Consider the following 23,010-nt stretch of genomic DNA (forward strand, 5'->3'; position numbering starts at 1 on the left):
CGAAAACGACGAGAAGAAGCCATTCCGGTAAGGAGCAAATGGTGGGTGCTCGTCGCCCAATGTTCCAGAAGGAGCGGGAGGAACTAACTAACTAACCAACTAGCCCTTCACGTCTTCCGGTTCCCGCGTTTGGAATTGTTGCCGGGAAAGGCGGACCCCGCTACCAACAACGGAGACAGCAGAGGAGCACATACAGAACACACATGCAGTGAATGGCTGCTTCTTAAAAAAGGCCAGTTAAATGCAAAATCAAATATGGGATTTTGTGACTATAATCTTATGGATTACGACTTTAAAGTTTATGTTCTGTACGGAAATGGATCAAATTCCTTGTATGTGTAAGCATATTTGGGAAATAAAGCCTGATTCTAGTTTCAATGCATACGCAATTAGTCCAACACCATCATATATCGATATTAGGCAAAAAGTTGTAAAATGTTGAGTGTGTGCTCAAGTGTATGTTCAGTGGAACACATGGATGAAACACTTTGGGGGAAGCCAGTGTAAATTTTACACTGACTTCCACAAAGTTTCAGGCCCAGGCTATGCTGCCAAAAGCCACAACTTGTCTTCTTGTTAGAATTCCGGGAGCCTGCATTGGTCGTTTCTCTGGAACCTGTGACTTCCATTAGTGGTGACACTGGGAGCCTGCGTCTCACATGATGCTTTTTGTGCTTTTTTTTAATTCAATTTCGGTTTAATGACCAGCCACATTCTTGCTGCCATTCAAGCAAATATTCAAAACAAGATTTACAGGGCTGCTCATCAATGACCCGATTACTCTATTGACTTATTAAATTTGCGCTCATAGTTCAGTCCTTCACACTTGCAGAGTATGGCAGGAATTCTCATTTGGGAAGGAGTGGCCTCAGATTCTAATTCAGTAAATTATATTTGCAGAGCACTGGACTTTCTTTGTAAATAGTAAGATTATTTTATAGTTATATAGGCTGTATTATTTACATATTTGATTTGAACACTACATATTAAAATTTAACATGTGTCCTGAGATGTCCAGTCCTTTATAAATGAAAAGGTCCTGTGACCTAAGTGCATATATAATCAATTCATATAGAATTGATTGTGAAATTGTGTTTTTGTACAGTGGAATGACAGCACTACACACTATGTATTTGTCCATAACAATGCTGAAATACAAAATTTCAAAACAAATGCAATTGGCAGACATTGCACTTGAATTCTCACCAGATGGAAGTATTCTAGGTCATACTTTGACAAGGAAATATTTATGCAGCAAGCGCTCTACCTTAATGCACTCACTCAGTAACTGTAGTTCTACTGTTAAATTTCCTAATCACGCGTGAACATCACAATCACAATTATTGGCACCATTTTTGAGATGAGTACCTTTTTTATTTGTTTTTTTAACTCCCTCAAGCAAACAAGTTGCAATTGATTCTGATTAGTGTTGCGGTCAAAACCAATATAGTCAGGATCCACACTCAATTTCAAAATATAAAAAAGTTTATTTACACAATTGACCAGCTAATGGAATTTGCTCCCCTTCCAGTTTCCATTTGGCAGTCCATCTAGAAGTAGCTTTTTCTTCATAAAGATGAAATAAAACCAAACATATGCTTCTTTTACAGACGCCACAAGCTTGGAAATTGGGTGTTTGGATGCACCCGTCACCAGTTCGGTTTAAGAGCAGACTGTGCTGGCAGGCTGGGACCTGTAGGAATGTGGTGTTTCAGAAAGCCAGTTTCTTCATGAGAAGGTAGACCCTGGAATCTACTTCAAATCCATGCAGGTTGTTGGCATCTCCCTGTAGCCTCATGAGAAGACCCCCATACGATACGTAGGCAGAGCTGGAAGCAGAAACACACTCAGAGCAAGATCCAAACAATGTTTGGATTTAATTTCAGTGAAGCTCATGGTGGACAATCATAAGGCACTCTGACAAAAAGAGAAACAACATCGTACGAGACCATCCTCTGCTTATTAAAGCCAATGACAAGAGAAAAATCCAAGTCCATTCATTCCTATAGTGCAGGGGTCGGGAACCTTTTTGGCTGGGAGAGCCATAAAAGACAAATATTTCTAAATGTAAATACATTTATACACAACTCAATACACAACGAAATCCTTGTGAGCCATATAATATTAAATAAAATTGAATGCAACTTAATGCATGCATTTTAAGTAAGGCATACATTTTTAACGTACAACACATCCGAGTACTTAAACAAGTGCTATATATAATAAATTTCTCTTTATTCTTCTTAATAATATTGTTGTTAAACTGTAGCTAACCAATAATAAATTAAATACATTTTACCATTAATGCGACTTGTGGTGCTGCATGGTTTTGCTGATGGCTTTGTAGTCTGGTTCATACGTAGTGAGGTTAAGCTTCATGCTGTGTTGAGGCTTCATCACTTAAACGTGAGCGTAGGTCGCTCTTAATGTTTCTCAGATGCGAGAAAGACTGCTCACATGCCTATGTAGAGCCAAACATGGTCAATACGGCAATACTCACACGCTGCATTGTGTGGTATGTGACGGGAAGCTCGTTCCAAGTTTTAAGAATCAGGTGGTCTTCAGGTTCAAGTTCAAGTGATTATTTGTCACATACATATTGAAGTTTTTTCCATTTCTGTCCACTTGTGTTCAGCTGATTGGTCCGACTCGAGGCAGGGATATTTCTTAATGTTTGTCTGTCTTACAGAGGGGATCGGCGCACAGGCTCGTAAGAAGCCCAGCAGTGGAACACCATTCCTCCTGCGCTCAAGAGGATCATTATTATCCACAATTATTAGAATAAGCCTCAGTGATATGTAATTGTGGCCTGCGTGCCGCATATTGAAATGAACAATAAAACTCTCGCCATGTGGGCGCACCACGGCCAGAAAGACTCCATCTCCCTCCCTAAACCCTTACCTGTGGGCAGAGACTCCCACAAGTGGCGCCTGAGCAGAGACCCGGGAGGGGCAGGGCGCCGAGTAAAAGGTGCCCCAGAGTCTTTCCGTCATCTGGAGCCGGTGACTACGCCCCTTTGTCCGCCACATTTATATTTTAAATTTTATTTTCAAAATTATAATTTCTCTTACCTGTTTTACTTTAAAATGACACAGAATAATTATTTATTACTTGTTAATTGTGATGAAAGATTTTAGCTCAAAATTGTCTGCGAGCCATATACCGTCATCGAAAGAGCCGTAGGTTCCCGACCCCTGCTATAGAGGGTCTGATTACACACCTTACAAACCCCGGCGCAGTTTATTTGACAGCCACTGGGGGGAAGGACTCAAGCCCTTAAAAAAATATGTACATACCTAATGTTACATAAAATATTTTTTCAAATAAGGAAAATAACTTACAGTCGTGTGGCTGCTTCTGTCGAGGTCTCGTCTCCCTCAATCTTGTAAACCTTCCCGTACATTACATAGTCAAACTGGTCCGCTCTGTAAAATGGGAAAAGAGTTATTGTATAAAAAGAGCGAGTGATATGGGGGAGCATAGGTCTATGAATGCACTTATGGCACTGAGATGCTTTGAAAACCAGCAGTAGATGTTCTGCAATAATGTAGAAAAGATGACAATGTAAATCAATGTTTTAAGCTCTAAGGCCGTACCTGGATGGTCGATCGTCCTGAGGGTTGTACTCCCCGTCATCAGGTGTTCCGTCTTCATATAACGTGCTGGCGATAACCAGTCGAAACTTGTCACCTTCATGTGTGGAACAGATAAGAGCATAAAGGAATTGTGGAGTTGGTTTTCTTCTGCATCGTTTGGTCTACCCTTGAGCTAAAGGTTAAAACATTTTTTGTAAATAATTGATCATTAAAATGTAAGACTGATTTTTCTTTATTCTATGTGCCACATAAATGCCACCCAAGCAATGTTGGAGCTGCATTGGGAGTTCAGAATGTAGGAACAGCAATAAACATTGAAAAGTGTGTGAGAAGTATTTCTTACCGAGATCAACGGGATAGATCTGAATGTTCACATCCAAGATGAGGTCCATCTTGAAAGACTCACTCTCACAGTGTAGACGAGAGACTGCAGCAAATGCATCATCATATTTTAGTGCACAGCAGGGATGGATGGGCGAGATTGACTAAATCAAATATTATAATATTTTTTAAATATTCCTCAATATTGAAAATTTCGGAATACGATTATTGGTACTTTCAGAAGATATTAAACACACTAGAAATATGTGAAAAGTCATTGCTAATGTGGATAATGTGGATATTATGGCCAGGCACAAGCATTGATAAGAACCGTCATTGCTAATGTGGATATTATAGCCAGGCACAAGCATTGATTAGAACCGTGGGAACATTCTATGAAGTCCATAAAATTGCATTAGTTTACTGTAAGGCTGCCTAACCGGCCAGGAAGACAATATTTGACAATATTGTGTTATTATCATAAAAAACAACATACATATAACATGTATACAATAACACCAAAATTCTAGATGATATCTAGTCTCATATCATGACATCCTGAACTTCCCCAGGGAAGTGTTTCTATAATGCTATTGTATTGCTATTATATTTAATCATTCTGATGAAATAAATTAAAATCAAGATTGGGAAACCCGATAGCAACATTCAAAGTGGACGATTGAATAGTAGAAAAACCAACACAACAACTACCAAGAAAAAAAAAAACCCCAATCTAAAATCTGAAGGCTATTACTGTACACTCTTACCTCTGTCAAACTTCTTGCCGTCTGGGTCGATGTCTTTCACGTCAAAGATATCCTCAAACAAAATCCCAGCCATGCTTGATGGGATCTATGACCTGTGTCTGGGGATCATAATATTATTCATAATTATTATTATTATTATTAAAGAATAATCATAATAGTAAGAATAGCTATCATGATTTCTTAACATTGAACTTAGATTGTAAATGGTGTGTTTGTACCAAACAAAATACATGTTTAGTGGCATCTATATTAGGTAGACATCCATTTGTTTTCACACCCATTCAATGGGCTGTTCAACATTATAAAATAACCAGCAACTATGTGTTTAAATACAATAACACTGAGCGCTGAAGCTATACCTGGTTAGCTGGTAGCTTTAGGGTAGCTTGTCCTCCAGTTTAAACTGCCCGAAAACTCACCATATGAAGAACCAATGTGGCTGCTGGTGTATAGTGGACAGTTCGCAGCGGCAGAGGACGGAGGAGTAAAGAAAAGTAACTTAGTTGAGTAAACTTTCATTCATAAACGGGTCAAATGAACGCGTCGCCGCTACCGCGCCGCCACAACGTGCTCGACCTTTCACCTTTCAGCGGAGTAATGCACTTCCGGGTGTAAACCTCCCTTGATGCCTTCCAATTAAATCGGGACTCGGAACAAACACACGTCCTCTTTGGAAAGGCGCAAATGATCCGCAATTCGAGTCGTAATTTCGAGTACGTACGAGATAATTCGGATATCTCAGTACTAACGAGTACAAATATGCTGTGAGCGTCCATTTCCTTCCGAAACAGAGGCAATGGAACAGATTAAACTGAAGTGGGGACGACCAACTTGGAACTACCGGTTTCCGAATCTGTGGAATGCAGCATTTACCTGACTACAATGTGGAAGGTTTGAAAATGTACATTTTGATCAATAAAGCTATAGATTTACAAGCGATTTGGGCTCAAATCACACTTTTCCTGTGCTGGCTCTTCTATTTCAAAATCGTTTGCATAATATACTAAAATCGGGCTCTAAATCTCGATGCCCAGATTACGATAATAATAATAATAATAATAATAATAATAATAATAATAATAATAATAATAATAATAATAATAATAACAGTAATAATAATAATAATAATAATAATAACGAAACCGAAAACGGAAGGGTGGCATTTGAAAAATACTAATATATTGGATTAACGTGCTAACAACAATGTTACGGAAATATAATGTGTTTCATTTGTTCCTCCTTTGAAACTATAGTGCTAAGGGACCAAAGCGGACGGACAGTCCATATTTACAACGAGTCTCCCCTGGTTGCTAGGTGTGTTGGCATCATGGGCAGTTGCTATGGAAATATACGTTGCGTTCTTGTTTTAACCGAGACACACACATTTGAATGCGTATAAACAGTGTATGGGGAAACACGCAGTGTTCTCTACAAGACAACCCGACACTGCAGGGCGTGTACGGGGGAAACTCTGCACATTTCCTCGGATTAGGCCACCCACTGTTTCTGCAAAGCCCTCCTTTCTGCAAATATTCGAAAAAATGATGATTTAACAATTACAAAAAAAACACATTTGGCTTTTTTTTTTTTTTTTTTTTTTAATCTTTCCTTTATTTATTGTATCGGTAAACGTGTTGGTTTTGCTCACTTTATACCTTTTTGTTCATTCAAGTATTCTATATCAATGCAGGGTTTGCATATCCATACTACATATAATGCAACGTTTTCAAATAAAGGTTTTTTTTCAAGGCTATCCACTGTTGTAGTTGAACTAGTATCATATTTAACAACTCCATATATAAACATATACAGATAAGTAAAGGGTCGTGTAAACGTCGCAAACAAGCGCCGTTGGTTTCTTTACAGGATCGGCGGACGACACCAAACCACTTCCGGGTGGGTCGCTGACGTCACAGTCACGCTGATTATCGTATTCCGATAACAAACGGCGCGGCTTCGCGACAGCGGAACCAGCCCCGACGCGTCGGGCTCGAGCGTCTCGTCGCTAACGGCAACTGCTGGAAGGCGTTAAATCAACGGTCCCATAACATTGATATTCTATCAGGGATGTTGCGTTAATTGGCCTCGTTTTAAGGATAACCGGTTAAATCCTTTTAGCGACGGACTGAAGAAGATGACGGGATAGGATAACACCTTACTTATCCAGGAATCTGGGATCAGGGTTCTGGCGCTATGGTATGTACACGATTGGCCACGACTCATTATATCGCAACACAGCGAAGCTATTGCAATATTATTACAACGATTATACGACTGTTGATTGTGGTTAACTAATGCTACGGCATCACAACACTGTTATAACCTGGCAGGTTGAACACAGCAACTGCTACTCTCCTCATCTAATTCCAAATATGACATGTTGATATTGTTGGACCTATACACAGATCGATATCCACGTCGAATCGATGTTTTGAAATTGAATTTGCTCTGCCGATGGATTCGATATTATAATTTACCAGTGTTTTCTTTTCCCGGGCCCCCTGTTCTCCACTTCGAATACGATTCACACTCAAGTCTTACAACGTCTCATATTCCATTTATTTAAGCTAACATTGATCCCCAAAGGGAAATTGCAGTGTTGCAGCAGCAATGACATACATGACAAAACACACATAATGTACAAAAACACACGTTGTTTTTGAATCAATTACAATAAATATTTATACACACACACACACACACACACACACACACATATATATGCACATACATATATACACATAAACACACATGCATATACATATGAAATAACTTGTTTATTTTCACAAATATTTGGCCTTAAAAGTCATAAAATAGTCTTGTATTTGAATTTAAGAGGTCTTCATTTCAACGCAGGCACCTTGTCTGATTTACTCATATGTTTATTTTTCTCAGAATGGGTCAACCATCAGAGTTTCGGCATAAGAGTCAGCAATACTAATGTTAGAAAACCAACCCGGAGCCTAATACTTATAATACTTACCCTCTTACTTACCTGTTACACGCACCTGTTCTAGATGAACCCAACTCACTTCATACTTACCAGTAAAGAGAAATAGTCGAAAATCCTTGTACTTACCCGTCTGAAGTTCTGTGGAGAAACATAAGGAATCTCTAGATTTGTTCCAGTACCTAATCTCTTACCTTGTTATATGACCTAAAGGAAACTGCCCTAACAGCAGTTCATAGTCATCTAGTTGAAAACCTATCCTGTTTCCACCTAATACTGACCTCTGCCCTGTACAAAATATATACTTATAGTACTTACCTGCAAGTCTGTATTGAAAAGAGATGATTTGTCCACAAATCTGTCTCAAATTTTGTTGAAAGGTCTTAAAAAGTATTAGATTGAACTCTCTGCAGCCGGCAGACACCCTGACAGAGAGGTCTCTTTCTGAACACATGTATTATTTTAGTATTCTTTGTGCGGCCAACTTTAACAATTTTTGGACGGGAGTCTGGTTCTGGCTGACGGCCTTTTGTCGCTCCAAAAAGTCCTCAGGTGCATAAATGAATTTCGGAGAGGGGTCGGAGATGGGGGACATCTTGGCCAACGAGGCCGATATTCTGTGGATGATCAAGGAGGTAAGCAATAAGCTGGTGGAAAATAAATTAAGATTGTTTTTTTGCAAAGATGTGCTCCAATCAGTGCTTTCTTGTGTTTATTTGATGTTTTTCTTTCCTTCTGCCAGTACTTGAAGTATGGGGAATTCAACGAAACGGTTCACAGTTTTGATAAAGAATGCAAATACAAAGGGAAGCTGGTCTCAAAACCTCAAGGAGACGCTCTTAGAGACTCAAAGGCTCTCGTCATTAAGGTAAAAAGACGTCACTGAATCGAACATTTAGTGGTTCCCATTGACTCAATTACTACCAATGGTTATGAGACAGGGTTTCGCAAATTTTGCAAGAGATGCACTTATTTTTGGTAGAGTATGTAGTTTTTCGTTATTTCCAATATTAATACCATTACTGATGTTTTGTTTTATTTATTTATTTTTACAAATTTGTTGCAATCATAGTGAGATAAATGGTATTGGAAACCTTATGTGTTTATTTATTGTGTGTTAATTAATTGATTTATCCATTTCTTAAAAAAAACCCAGTGGTATTCAAACTATGCGACCCGCTTCCTTGTGGGCTGTGGAGGATAAATAAGAGCAAATAATGAAAATAGGCCTTTAATATATGTTTTAAGCCTTTAAATATATATAAAGGCCGTCCAACTTTGGTGGAAGGAGGGAAGGAAGGGAAGGAATATTGTTGGATTGGGAGGGACATGTGGAGACAAAGGGGTTGTTATTTTCATGAGTTAATTGAAAATAATACAATTTGTTCATATTTATTTTCATTATTCGTTGTTATTATTATTATTATTATTATTATTATTATTATTATTATTATTATTGTTGTAGTTTTTTTCCTTCATTTGTCGTGCACCTTTCTGCCCCTGTTAGCCTGTGTGGCTATGATGAAACACAGTTATGTTACCAAAATAAGACCTTTATTTCATATAAATTTAAAATGTAAATTTTCTGAAGTATTTCCTGGTTTTAACTAAACTTTGCCCGGGTTTGACTTCATCTGTAAAGAAAATTGTTTTCACATAAGCATGTAATCATTTTCTCTTGTTTTCTTTATGTCAGCTCTAAATGAAAAAAATAAAATAAAATCACACTTGAAAAGTGCTGTATTGTTGTTTTTTTAACTAACATATTCCTCCTAATTCCACGCACAGAAAGACCTCCTCAGCTGCTTCGACGGCGGGGACCACAAGGTCTTTTTCGAGTTGTGGAAGGAAAACATCTCTCTGGGGGTGAAGGACACCAATCCCGAGGCCCAGCGGATGGAGTTCTACCTCCACATCCACTTCATCATCCACCCGCTGAGGAACCACCCTGGCAAGCATGTGCGTATGAAGGCCAATATGTACTGTGGCCTCAACCAGTAGATGTCCCCACTGCTCAATAGTTCTTACAAGCCTAGAACTCCTGAAGCACATCCCTCTTGTGTTTTTGTTCTGGAAGAACCACAAACATTTATGGGAAAATTCCTTGTGTACATCCACACTCAAGCAGAACTATCACTCAATAATAGCTAGGGTTTGGTCAGTCTGTATACAAAGCCGTGGGTCTGGGAACAACTCTTTAAGCGAGAATCTTTGTCCCGTAGGACCAGGCGGAGTTTGAGGAGCGGATCTCTCACTTCAGGAACTACCTGGAGATGCAGGGGGCGGCGCTGAGCCAGACGCCGGAGTTCGTGCCGTACTTCGCCCTGACCTTCGTGCCGAACCCCCGAGTGCATCCCTCCTTCCGTAACCTCTTCCAGGTTGACCTCCCTTCAAGTCTGAAAATTGTCCATACGTTCTTTCCTCATAAGCATTTTTGAACCTACGGTGTCATTTCTCAGCTCTGCAGCTCTGAAGTAGTTGTAGCACCCAGGTGTATTTGCTATAATACGACAACAGCCTTTGTGCCACGCATTTAGGATTCCTGGATACCGGAGTTGAAGGGAAAACTGGAGCAATTTCTCGCAGTGACCCTGAAGCCCTCCAATGTGCCGAGGCTGTTGACTTTGTATGTATCCTTTGTGGACTTATGGTCTTAAGGTCATTGCCAATATTGCAGAAAGGGAAAGGTGGCGTTTTGGAACCCTCCTAACATGGGAAAAAAATGTGTGACCTTGAATGAGTCAGTGCAGCATCCTGTGTTGTGTAAATGTTTCAGGGCAGCTGCCTAGAAAGCAGAGATATCCATACTCTCCCAGGTGTGAACGTGCGACATGTGAAAATCTTGACGTCTCTGAAAAACAGCATGTGTGTTCTCTCTCCTCAGTCTGGATGAATTCAGGTCAATGTGGCTATACACAGCTACTGATGGAAGTTTTTGGTTTTTTTTTTGCTTGTTTCAAAATGCCCTCTGTGTTAATACAACAGGAGTAATATGCAAACCGTTCCCGTCTCTACTGAATTGGCACTTTGGCAACGTCGGCCAGTGGGCAACTCTCTAAAACTGTCTTCACGCTGTTCTTCACAAGCTCTGCCTTGTTCAGGACAACTTCTACACCTCCCTTTCATCCAGACAAAGGCTGGCAGAAATTGGCTCCAACTGAAGAGTGGAAGGACTTGGGAGTTATGTCCGCCCGGTCCCGACTGGGCTCGTTCCACTATCTGTCCAGGATGCACATTTGGGTCTCGAATGGGAAAGCTTTTTTTTGATGCCGAGGTCCAGACTGTAGCCAAGTCCTGGTTCTTTGGCAATCTTAATTCAGATATTTCCTGCTGGCTTTTTGTTCAGCGATCGAGAATTTAAAAGGGTCTCCGTTTCAGTCTCTGCTTTCTAAAGGAAACAGCGCGGGTCAGACTTCCTTCCTTGTACATCGATAATATTAAACCTCACCGCCGCCGACTGACCGTCAAGTTGGTCACACGGGTAAAAAAAACACTGTATGGGTTTCATGTGGCAGTAAAACAAACAAGGGATGGGTGGTTTGATCTCATTTCATCGCTGGCATCTGGTATGATGATGGTGGAGAATGCTTCACGTACGTGCATGTGACGTCCAAGCAGGTTGCACTGTATTGTGTCATTATTTGTCCTGTTTCTGTTGAATTTTCAGGCAGAAAGATTGATAGGTCTTTGTGTGGGCTTCTGGGTGTGGGCTTCAGCTTCAACTCCTTAAATGTAAATGTTTGATTAGGGCGCGGTTGTGGATGTATGTCTTCATTTTCTTTAACACAGATGGCACAGAAGGAGGGCGGGAGGAGCACCAGAGGTAAGCGTCTCCCTCGATACTGTCAATCTCCCGTTTGTAAAGTGTGGTCTACGTTAAAGTCTAGCGTTTTGCCTTAAAGTGGCAATCCATAAGATCGTCTCCACTACAATGTCCCAGAATTCCATTCAAATTGCAGGTCTTAGTGTATGGATTGACACTTACACATGTTAACACATATACAAGAGACTTTTATACATAGCATCTCCACCCCTCTTCCAAATCTCTCCCCGTGTTGCGAGGTGTAAAACACACTTTGCTTAAGACACATAAAGACAGAATTTTTTAACCAAGTAAAACCTTCACATTTCACCTTTTTTTGCAACAGGGATTTTGCTATGTGCCTTTTGGCCATCCTTTTTAAGATATACCAAATCTAGCCATTAAAGTGAACACTCTCTTTAGAATGTGGTATGTGGGGTTGATTTACTTATATGCTTGTATGCTATACGGTGTGTGTGTGTGTGTGTGTGTGTGTGTGTGTGTGTGTGTGTGTGTGTGTGTGTGTGTGTGTGTGTGTGTGTGTGTGTGTGTGTGTGTGTGTGTGTGTGTGTGTGTGTGTGTGTGTGTGTGTTCTCAGAGGCCATACAGCAGTTGCAGCTCCAGCTGGCCGAGTCGGAGCGCAGGACCAACAGCTACCTGAGGAGGTTCAGCAAGATGCAGGCCGAGTTCAACAACCTGATCGGGGTCACCGCCGAGCTGATCGACTCCCTGGAGGCGACCGTCAGCGGGAAAATGGTACACACACACACAGTACGGAGCGGGACAGTACCTAAAAAAATGTTGTTTCATACATGTAGGAAACAAACGAAAATAAATAGATCTAAGATAAAAAGATGGGCACGGGAGCCGGCGCGCCTCTTCATTCTCTGAATTAGGTGTGTTAGGTGTATTATGTTTTTCATTTTCCGTAAAAGCAAGAAACTACGGAAATAAAATAAATAAAATAAATAAATAAATTTGCATATTGAGCGGCAGGTACATGCAGGCATGGCGGAGGGTGCCGAGCACCTGCCCCATGGACCCCACGGTGACGTTATTGTCAGTCGCGTTTTTTTAAAGAGTGAATGGGTATGGAGGTAGCAGATTGTCTGGGCAAGATACTCTATATTCATGAGGAACACCTCATGAACTTCGCACCAGATGAGACCCGATCACCAGTGGTTACTTGACAGCTCTGAGCGGAGAGGGGGAGAGCCTCCACCCCCACCGCTCCCCCTCTCTCCCGCTCTACTCCAGCTTCACAACACGGTAAACTGCACTTACACGGTTTCAATGCTCCGATTTTTCCTGGGGGTTAAAAAAAAACATTAAAAAAAAAAACGTCTGACATCAATGTCAATCGTTATCAATGCAGTCGATCGCAGATAGACAATTTAATCGTAAGTCTGCCCAAGCCCAATCTTCTCCACCTCTTGATTGAGAGCATCCTGAGCATGCCTCAGGTTGTCTGAATTTGTGAAGTATCTGAAAATAGATGAATTGTGCACATCAATAAAAAAAATAACGTTACCATTAATCGAACTAAATCTACATAAAAAAATTGACTGGAAGAAAAAAATTAATTGGCTTTAATGATTGATACTGGTGACTTACATTTGATTCATAATAAAGCAAAATAGACTTTATCATAGCATTCAAAAGGTACTGGACTTGCCTGTCTTTTATATCTGGGATCGTCCAAAGTGGCAATGCAGTAAAGTGGCTCAGTCTTAACCTGGCTGAAGCTTCTAGGAGAGTGCTTTTCACCGTCTGGATTTCCCGGTAAGTGTTGTGCTCTCAAGAAAGAACACGTGTAAGGACCATGGTGGCAGGGATCACGTCGTCTGCAGTTGTAGTCTCTGCGCTCACTACCCTCGTCAATTCTTAATGGGGGGCTAAAACCTCGACTGTCTTCTCCATTACTGTCCACTGGTTCGCCGTCAGTGTAACTGGAAGGTTGTGGTCATCGGCATAGACACTGAGGTTTTGGCGGTTTTTGCTCCAGAAGACTCTTCCACCTAACTTGCACATCTTGCGGTATGCGCTTGGCTGGCATTTTCATTTCAATCTGGATATCTTCCAGGCGAGCGTGGGCCCGTGGTGAATGCTTAGAAATGCCCTAACAATCTTCCTTGCGTTAGCCAGTGAGTCTGTGTGTGAGTCTGCGCTAAGAAAGCAGACCCTCGTGTACAACCAGCTGAAGGGTGTGGCCATATCATCCGATGCTTTTTTCTTATTCGCGCAAAATGACATGGACCCGTTTCTTGTCTTTTTCCCATGTGTTCAGCATCTCCTCGATTGTCTGTTTTACACGAGACCCACGAAACTGGCGAGCATGCAATACCGCACGCTTTAAATCAAAAGCAGAGTCAATCCAGTGTGCAGTGAGGCTAAGCAATGACATCGGGGAAACATCAGCACTCCAAATGTCTGTGGTGAAGCCCGATAAAATACCTCATAGGCGGTCACCAAACCTTTAAAGCTTTGGGAGGGCGGAGTCTTTTTGCCTTGTCGCTGTATTGAGGAAATCTCTCCTTTTAAATGTTTCCTCCAGTGTTTGTTGCTTCAGTGCAGCCTTTGCCTGAGTTACTTGAATGAACTCACTGTATTCTGTTGGGTGTTTATTTTTTAGGTGCCGTGTCAAATTGGTAGTATTGAGCGCAGCTCTGTTACTACCGCCTCGCGAAATGCTCGCATTGCAGACATTACAAGTGGCTGTTGGACTGCTTTAGTTTTCCAATTTAAAATATTTCCACACTGCAGACATGTTAGCTCGGTCCTGCGCAAATGTGCTTTGGCATGCTTCTGCCGTTAATTGTGCGCTGTGTTTACGATGCTGACGTAAACATAGGATCGCCCTTAAATAACAGATACCGATCAGTTTGCTCACTCATCCCCAAATATTTTTATTATCAATTTTTTCAGACTGTTAGGCTTTGCTAATAGTCTGTAGTGAGTGTGGTACTCAGCATACACACTGTACCAATCACTTCCTATATTCCATACCTGACATTTAACAATCACACAATTATATCATAGTATTTGAAATACAAGTACCACAAATTACTGTTTATGCCACTCTGCGTTCATAATATTGAAACGGCTCTCACAAAAACCTTTTTTGTAGATCACCCCCGAGTACCTCCAGAATGTGGCTGTCCGCCTGTTCAGCAGCCAGATGAGGCAGAGTGTTGCCCAAAGCATGGACTTCACCCGACCTGGCACCGTGAGTCTCAACGCCCCGCCACGACCCCTGTCGTTGCTTTGCACCTTGCAAAAATGCACTCTAACGAACCATGAGAAATGTCAAATCAGTGCCCGTCTTTGTGCATTATACAACAGTTAATTCAATCACAGCTTTGTTTTTTTTATTACTTTCCAAAAGTGTGTTGTAAATTGTGTGTAATGCACAAGCTACTGTAGACGTTGCCCTTTTAACATATTCCTCACAGTAAACGAAAATATTAGAAGACATTCATTTAAACATTGGTCAATTAAAATGTGATATTACAAAATGCATTTTGGAGGTTTAACTTTTAAGATTAAATCAATGCGTTGGAAAAAGAAAACCAACCATCTTTCCAAACTGAGATTGGACCTTCATCTGACTTGCTCTAAAGCCTCTGGCTTGTGTTTGTTGTTTCATTTGCTTTTACGAGTCATTCACTTAGTTCTGTGTGTTTTGTGTTTGTTTTTTTGTTGTTGTTTATTTTTGTTTTTGCCGTGTGTTGCTCTGTCCATAAAGGGATATTATTCAATGAGTCCCTATGATGACGGCTATGTAAGTTTCATACTTTTTCAAACCTTTACTTCCTTTAAACCTCCCCCAGCCCGAACCCGCCGCTCTCCTCCTCTCTTTGTCCTTCTCCTCTGCTTCAAACTCCTCCACCTTTGTTTGCCTGGTATTGTGTTTTCCCTATATCGCCTCCTATGTTCCTGTAGTACCCGTTAGATCGCCCCAGTTTGGCGATGTATAGCCTCGACTTGCGGAAAAATCTGTGACATTGTCCACTTGCTCGTGTGGACAAACAACAGCTTCGGGGCGTGGCTCGCCATAAAACGTCCACTTGTCCTCAAACACCACGGTCATTGTTATCCTCTTAAACTCCCTTTACCACTTACCTGTCCTTTGTTTTACTAAGTACAGCTTGGCAGGTTCTACCTCCTACCACCTTTGCTCTTCTACTCTTACCTATTTGCAATAATTGGAGAGACACGGAAGTTTGGGTAGAAAGGCTCCGTTCCCACGCTCATGTCGTCAAACAGGATAAGGGGCCGAAATAATAGAACGAAAGATAAATAATTTGAACAAGAGCAAGAATTTATTATTGTGTAATTAGGTAACAAAAGCCATCTTGGATGGACATCCGTAAGCTATTCTCTTCTGAAATGTCTTTTTTAAAAAGTCTCAGAATCCAACGTATTTTACAAATTGATCTAATTGATAGAGCAGAGTAAACCTTCAAATAAGACCTGGTTGCCCCTTATGTTCCCAAAATGCCCAAAATAATTGGGGGTCGGGGGAGGGGACTCGCCAGCCACACCACCAACTTCTGACTACTAGCTCCCATCTGAAATGTCCTCACTCATCATCCTAAGTAGTTACATGGAAAAGCTATAATGTGAAGAATGGCCCCCAACTATAAATCCTGCAACATTTGGTACGAATCCATGTACCCATCCCAAAATGTACCGAAACCCCGGGCCAGAGTTCTTTAGACGGCAGACGGACAGCGACTGTTCTCGTCATTACACCCTGAATGGCAGCGTAATGAACTCCTTTTTGTTTCTTTATAACGTGGAGATGGCTCTCACCAATTATTGTTATTGCTATTTGTATGAGCGGCCACAGAGATGAATCAAACCTCCTTCAGGCGTAAAACAGATGAAGAAGGTGGCAGTGATGGTAAAGCCCTGTAGGGGGGACTAGAAATGTACTTGAAATGATGATGACAAGCATTTTCCCCACAATCCTTTTCTCCCCCCAGTCAGAGGAAATGTCTCCAAGGCAGCTTTGGAGTAATCTAAACCTAAACACCTGCTCTCTGGTCCATTGTGTGGAGCCAACGGAGGTCACACGGTTCTGGGAGCCAAAAGGTCAAAAGTTCACCGCTTCCACGCTTCAGAGAAAGGAATCTCCACATATGTTAATGATAAGAAAGCCAAGAGGAAAAAAAAAAAGAAGAAGCAAAACTGGAACAAAACAAACAGCAGGAATCCTCAGACGACACGGAGCTTCTTCTCCTCCGCCGCCGGTCTTGACCGTACAGTTATCTTGGATATCAGAAGTTAAAATCCCCATCTAGGAGCCAAACATATACATGATTAGTCATTGAAACCCTGCGTTATTATTTATGTTCATTGGATATGGAATCCTGTAGCGAAGGTGTAGTGAGATACTAACCACCAATCAGGGATCGGCAGTCAGTCCTTCAGCCCCCCGGCTCTTCTTGGATCCTTTTTCCCTCATTGGATGGACAAGTCTGCATGCGCACTGATGCCCAATTCACAATATTCGGGGGTTCAGCATGCTCCAAAGACTGCATGTATGATGCATGCATACATATGTAGTAACCTTGTCTTAGTAACCTTATTGTTCTAGAAGAGTGGTAAGTAGGTAAACGGCTACAGAGGTAAAGATAAATCAAACGCTTTGATAATGGGCATGAAAACCGCCATGTTTTTGTTAAAACTCTGTATGCACAAAATACGATCGCATAGGAGGGTTTTCTCACTACTAATGTATACAGTACTAGTTGTTCAAATCACAGTTTAAAGTATCATTGCATATGGCGGGATCTCATGATTCTGATACAAAGGGTCACAATTCATTTCAATATCAATTTGATCCGATATCGATGAGATCGTTCACGACGCGATTCTGTAGCAGAATATTGACATTTTATACTTACAGTGCACCATCTGATGTGCATTTGGAAAATATTTATCTGAAAAATTCAGTCTAATGTAAAAATTGTATATTTCAATTAATTTGTGACTCCAGCGGCATTTGATTTAAATAGAAAATGGCTGCATGACTTCCAAACAAAGTATTGATTTTACAATTTGATTTATTATTGGATTTGATACAGAAATTGAGCATCCCAGCCCTATGAATATGAATAATCAGATTTAACAGCGTTATTCCAGTTTCTCAGGTACACCGTCCTTTCCTTTGACCTCTGTCGTCTCTCTGTCTCTCATCCACAGGCCTCCTCGTTGCTGCGAGCCTCCATCGCACCACAGTAAGCGTTACGTCGGCGAAAAACTTTGCATTTGTTTGCACACCTTTAAGAGTATCCATGAATTTCCTGATGCACGCATGGCACGCTGACCTCCGGCTGTCGTCTCACTCCTCAGGAGGCATAAGGAGGTTCCCCTGCTGCCCTCCCTGGACTACGAGAAGCTGAAGAAGGACCTGGAACACGGCTCCGACAGACTGCGATCCCTGCTGCTCCAGGCCCTGCGCTGGGTGAGAAGAAGAAAAATCAGGAGTTAGAACTGAGGGCCATAGATAAAGAAGTATTCCTCTCATTAAGTAGGATGACTGGTAGGACTAGGATGAGGCTACCTGGAGACATCTGGTCATTTGCGATTTTGAAACTTTTGATTTGATTTTGATTTTGTCTTAACTTTGCATTTAAGACATTGGTATTCAAACTTTTTCTGCCGAGCACCCCTCCCTAGGATTTCAAGGACTTGACACTCCCCCTCCCAGAAAGTATACATGAAAAATGTCTCATGTAAACTAATGTAGTTTATAGTAAATCAGGTCGAGCCATCACACGCAATTGTGGCTTTTATTGCCTATTCACATAATAATAATAATAATAATAATAAGATAATAATAATAATAATAATAATTATAATAATGAAAACAGTTAATGAAAATAAAATAGAATATGAACTGTATTATTATATTATTTTCAATGAATAAACTATTATCCTATTAGATTTCACTTTAAATAAACGTATTTCATGAAATGTAATTAGTCATGTCAAATGAGTGCAAAATATATATTAAAGGCCGACTTTTTTATTACATTTTTTATCTTTCATTTCCCCCTTGCCCACCAGGGGGACGCGCCCCACAGTATGAATTCCACTGTTTAAGAGGTCAGGTCGTCTGTCGTCTTTATCCCCTGCGGCCCTGCCATGTCTGCTCTGATTCCACCCAAACATCAACTCTCCTATTTTGGGTCCTGGGTATTGGCACTGGGTTCATGTGATACTTTTATCCCAATTGAATCAACTTGTCATGTGATTGGGGCGGTGGACTTGTTTCGTTCCCAAGGAATGCATTTTTTTTTTTTTTTCTTCCTCATATTTGAACTATTTTCTGGTAGAAAGTCACGGAGGTCACGGTGGAAATGCTAGCGTTCTGACAACATTTTGACGACAAATACTTCTAATAAAGCACTCTCAACAATATGTAACACAGGCAAACAACTACAACATTGACTGTTCATCCAATCGAACTTGAAAGGAAGGAGTCTCTGTATGTCTGTCTGTCTGTATGTCCGTCTGTATGTCCTTCGATTATCTCAACAACCGTTCATCAGATCTACTTCATACTTGGCAGGTGTATTCCTGGGGACCCACTGGGGTCCAATTTGGTGAAATGTGGTCACGCAACACGTGTTATATTAATAAACTTTGAATAAGCAGCGAGCGGGGGGGTGGCTTCAAGGCTCTGGAACTGAGTCACAAAGAGTGTCTTTCCCCAGTGTGTGACTTAAACCGCCAGTTTCATCATCCACTGTGGAACACAGGACTGAATCATTGACATTTTGTGCCAACTGTGCCATTAAAATGTCTTAGAAAGTCTTGACAAAAAACATTTTGAACGGGCATGAACTATAATTCATAAATTGAAATGTATGGAATGTTTGTGAACATACTGTTCGTCACATTCCACAGATGTAGGGTCGGTTATTCCCCAATTCACCTTAGTTCGCTCAGGTACTTATCCTGAGCGAATAGCGCTTTAGAAACAAATAATGTGTCTCTCCAATCCCCTTCTTTTCATTTACCCAGTTAAACAGTAACAAGCCGTCGCGTGAAGGTTACAGTAGATGTGTTGTCACTGTCTCTGGGTGTCACCTGCTGACCGTGTTTTTCTTTCTTTCTGTTTCCAGCGGCTGACTCGCTCCCTGCACGGAGAGCAGAGAGACACAGTGCTTCAGGCCTACGTCAGCAATGACCTGCTGGAGCGCTACAGCACCAAACAGGTCCGCACCCCATCACAATGTGTGGAACACACATGTATTTAGCAGCCACATGGCTGTTCATTGCTTTGCATATTTCCTTGCATTTTAATCATTTCATACCCTCCTTTTACAGATAGCCTGCCCATACAGTGGTGTTATGGACTATTAAATAGACTTCACTTATAATATTCATTTTCCGACCATAGTTATTGAAGCTATGATTCATGGGTTATTACACACAAAAAACTTCATTTGTCATTTTCATCCAACTCGGGGATATGTATGAAGGTTCAGCAGCATAATTCATGAAGGGCATGACCTGTGTTTTGACGACCATCAGCCCAGCTTATCTTCACTGTTTATTTATAATTGTCAAGAGTTCTTAGTGGCACTGACAATGCCCTTTCATTCCGCCCGGAGCCCCGGGGTAAAAAACCGAAAGAGTTGTTTCCTTTCAACTCAGCTTTGTCTGTCACCTTGCTTGAATCCACAAGGGACGCCGAAATCCCTTTGAGATATCGACTGCTTTATTCAGCCCTCCCAAAGCCGCGGGGCACATCATGTGTGCTGTCAAATAGTCTCAATATTAACAACCTGGCTGGTCTGTAACGGCCTTTAAACAGGACTGCGCAGCGTGTTCTGTGACCGACATGCCGTGTCCTACAACGTTTAAAGAAAGTGGCTGCTTCCCAACTTCTGATCTGACTCCATTGTTAAGGCTCCAATAATGATCAAACAGACACACCTTTGGCACATTGACGTAATAAGCAAGTACAAATATTTAACCAGATTATTTATACTATTCTATTCACGAACTGCATTACGTTTTAGGAAGTAGTAGGAGTTAGTTCGGTTTAGTAACTACTGTGCATAATCTCCGGGTGCATTGCAAAGACATTACACTACATATATGTATGAAAGTATGTATATGTATGTGACGAATAAACCTCTTGAATCTCTTGAGAAAACAAGCTCTGAAAATGGAAAATTACCAGTCTGACCACAGATGTATATCAATATAAAAAAATGAAGTGAATGATTGAGAGTTTACATTTGCTATAATAATTACACCTTTACGTATCTAGTTGTACGTTGTAGATTTAGGGCTTGCCACACGTCCTTGAAAACCTGGAGTTTCTTAATGTCGTTTTTCATGGGATATGACAAATTTAACCTGGAAATCAAGTGCTGTCCTGGAATAAATGTATTCAGTGTGCAACGTAATCCCCCCCCAGTATTCATTTTAGAATGAATATTTATGTATACCATTTTCATGTCACATTTAACATTTAAACGGATGGAATCTTGAAGAGAGAGAAATGATTTCATTAAGAGAGTAGGAACCCATAAGAAACGGAACCAAACATCCCTTATTAAATTTCATGTTTGCCAATGACAGTGTCTTACAAAAAAAGATGGTTCTGTGTCCTGTCTCGACAGAAAAGCGTGCTCCACTTGGTGAGGTCAAAGAGCGAGGTGGTCCGCCAGTACATGGCTCGTCTGCTCAACACATTTGCTTCGCTGGCGGAGGGTAAGTTCCCCTCTGGAGGGTTCTTTAAACCTGCTCGGTCTAGGAGGTCCGTCCCTGTCTAAAGAAGAATCTTAACTACGTCTCTTTATATGGCATAAAACTTACTTTGGACAGTGCTTTTTTGTTTACAAATATCGATATTTTTGCAGAAAATGTGTCATGGTAAGACACGGTTTACTGAATGGCCCCCAATCCGATCCAATCCCCCAATCCGATCCAATCTTCATAAGTTCAACCACGTCCCTGGAAGCCGATGTTTTTCCCCCCTATTGTTGCACCAGCCCTTCAAAGAGCAAAACTACAAATAAAAAAGCACTGTTACTGTCTCCAGGTCGCGTCTACCTCTCCCAGATGCCCCGTCTGCTGAAGCTCCTGGCGGAGGCTCTGAGGAAGGAGAAGAAGGACTCCGTCACCAGGGAGAACGTCCTGGTGGCCCTGCAGAGACTCAGCCTCCGGTACGGTACGCTCAGAAGGAGCAACGGCACGAGGGCCGGGACGTTCGCAGTCTGAGAGCGGCTTCTAATCCTGGTTTCAGACTGCGTTGGGTGTTTGGCTAGTTTGTGGGTTTTAAAATGCGGTGTCCCGGCAGACGGAGCCAGCAGAGCGCCATGATCGAGGACGGCCTGATCGGCTGGCTGGTGGACGAGCTGCAGGACTCCGACTGCCTGAGCGACTCCACGCTGGAGTACAGTGTCACGCTGCTCATGAACCTGTGTCTGCGCACCAAAGGTGGGATGGTTCACGTCTTTTTTAGGACATTGGAGGAGTGTCTTTCCTCTATCGAAAATCGGATTGACATATTTTGAATTGAGATCCGCTCCGTAAAAGTGATTTGGAATTTGTCATTTTGGGAGCTTATTTGATGAGTTGTTGTTAAGTAGAATGCGGCCTTTCCCCTACTATATAGCCTTTAAAACAAAACAAGACAAAACTCCCTGATTTAGAATTGAAATGAACCTAAAACATTTTAGTGTTGTAACAATATCCAGCCAGCCACTAAAACCATACTGCGTCATTCTTCCAAGTGAAATCTGAACTTCTTAATAGCCTCTACTGTTGAAATAAATCACTTTTTTAAATCTCTGGTCCCTCCGTCCAACTTTATTCTTGGTGTATAATTGTATTATAGCCTCTCTAAAGTCAGCCTCAGGATCAGACCATCAATAAAATATAATGTTTTCTGGCTCTGTGAAAGCCAACACAGAAATAATGCGTCCTCCATTTTACATCATCACCCCCCCAATCTCTTGTGACACATGGAGTATCTGTAAATGTCTCTCTCTCTCTCACACACACACACACACACACACACACACACACACACACGCACGCACACACAAGATTTAGTTCGGCTTTGAGATATGAGTTATATTGAGCGCTTGCACCTATTTACCTGCTATCCTCGTGTGTGTGTGTGTGTGTGTGTGTGTGTGTGTGTGTGTGTGTGTGTGTGTGTGTGTGTGTGTGTGTGTGTGTGTGTGTGTGTGTGTGTGTGTGTGTGTGTGTGTGTGTGTGTGTGTGTGTGTGTGTGTGTGTGTGCGCGCGCGCGCGCATGCGCGTGTGTGTGCGTGTGTGCGTGCGCATGCGTGCGTGTGTTTGCACAGGAAAAAGGAAGTGTGCAGAGAACGCAAAGCATGTTTTGAAGGTTCTAACTGACCTCCTGGGACATGAGAACCATGAGGTGAGACACACACACATTTAAAATAGACAGACCAAGATGGCTGTATGGGCATAATGGAAAGCATAGACATCGCACCCCTTAAACGTAAAGGTTGACATTGGACTTTTAGGTAATGGATCGTGGGCAGTCAGCCGCTCATTACTGCAAAATAA

General features: G+C 41.5%; 2 protein-coding genes across 3 annotated transcripts in view; one reads left to right on the forward strand and one right to left on the reverse strand.

The window, feature by feature from the left end:
• Positions 1 to 1,467: 1,467 nt before the first annotated feature.
• Positions 1,468 to 5,255, reverse strand: polr2h (RNA polymerase II, I and III subunit H). Of its 2 annotated transcripts, none has more exons than XM_080014762.1 (6): positions 5,104 to 5,255; positions 4,685 to 4,782; positions 3,940 to 4,023; positions 3,597 to 3,690; positions 3,342 to 3,425; positions 1,468 to 1,829 (listed from the first exon to the last, which is right to left on the reverse strand). In XM_080014762.1, exons 2-6 carry the CDS (start codon positions 4,755 to 4,757, stop codon positions 1,712 to 1,714), a joined length of 453 nt encoding a protein of 150 aa, XP_079870888.1. In that variant the 5' UTR covers positions 4,758 to 4,782; positions 5,104 to 5,255; the 3' UTR covers positions 1,468 to 1,711. The 2 variants fall into 2 exon arrangements, with proteins under 2 accessions (XP_079870888.1, XP_079870889.1); XM_080014763.1 differs by having other exon boundaries at positions 5,044 to 5,255.
• Positions 5,256 to 8,194: 2,939 nt separating this feature from the next.
• The window catches only part of armc9 (armadillo repeat containing 9), a gene marked incomplete at its 5' end in the record, with an annotated part of 39,851 nt that continues 25,035 nt past the window's right edge, over positions 8,195 to 23,010 (forward strand). The window contains 16 exons of the mRNA XM_080015816.1: positions 8,195 to 8,269; positions 8,377 to 8,502; positions 9,423 to 9,593; positions 9,857 to 10,012; positions 10,172 to 10,264; positions 11,433 to 11,457; positions 12,035 to 12,192; positions 14,564 to 14,662; positions 15,182 to 15,217; positions 17,647 to 17,681; positions 17,797 to 17,908; positions 19,575 to 19,667; positions 21,087 to 21,177; positions 21,509 to 21,632; positions 21,767 to 21,906; positions 22,782 to 22,858. Of these exons, the coding sequence (XP_079871942.1) occupies positions 8,195 to 8,269; positions 8,377 to 8,502; positions 9,423 to 9,593; positions 9,857 to 10,012; positions 10,172 to 10,264; positions 11,433 to 11,457; positions 12,035 to 12,192; positions 14,564 to 14,662; positions 15,182 to 15,217; positions 17,647 to 17,681; positions 17,797 to 17,908; positions 19,575 to 19,667; positions 21,087 to 21,177; positions 21,509 to 21,632; positions 21,767 to 21,906; positions 22,782 to 22,858 (1,611 nt within the window). The remainder of the gene's footprint in view (positions 8,270 to 8,376; positions 8,503 to 9,422; positions 9,594 to 9,856; positions 10,013 to 10,171; positions 10,265 to 11,432; positions 11,458 to 12,034; positions 12,193 to 14,563; positions 14,663 to 15,181; positions 15,218 to 17,646; positions 17,682 to 17,796; positions 17,909 to 19,574; positions 19,668 to 21,086; positions 21,178 to 21,508; positions 21,633 to 21,766; positions 21,907 to 22,781; positions 22,859 to 23,010) is intronic.

The sequence above is a fragment of the Zeus faber genome (genome assembly GCF_960531495.2).
Source record: "Zeus faber genome assembly, chromosome: 1".
NCBI lineage: Eukaryota > Metazoa > Chordata > Actinopteri > Zeiformes > Zeidae > Zeus > Zeus faber.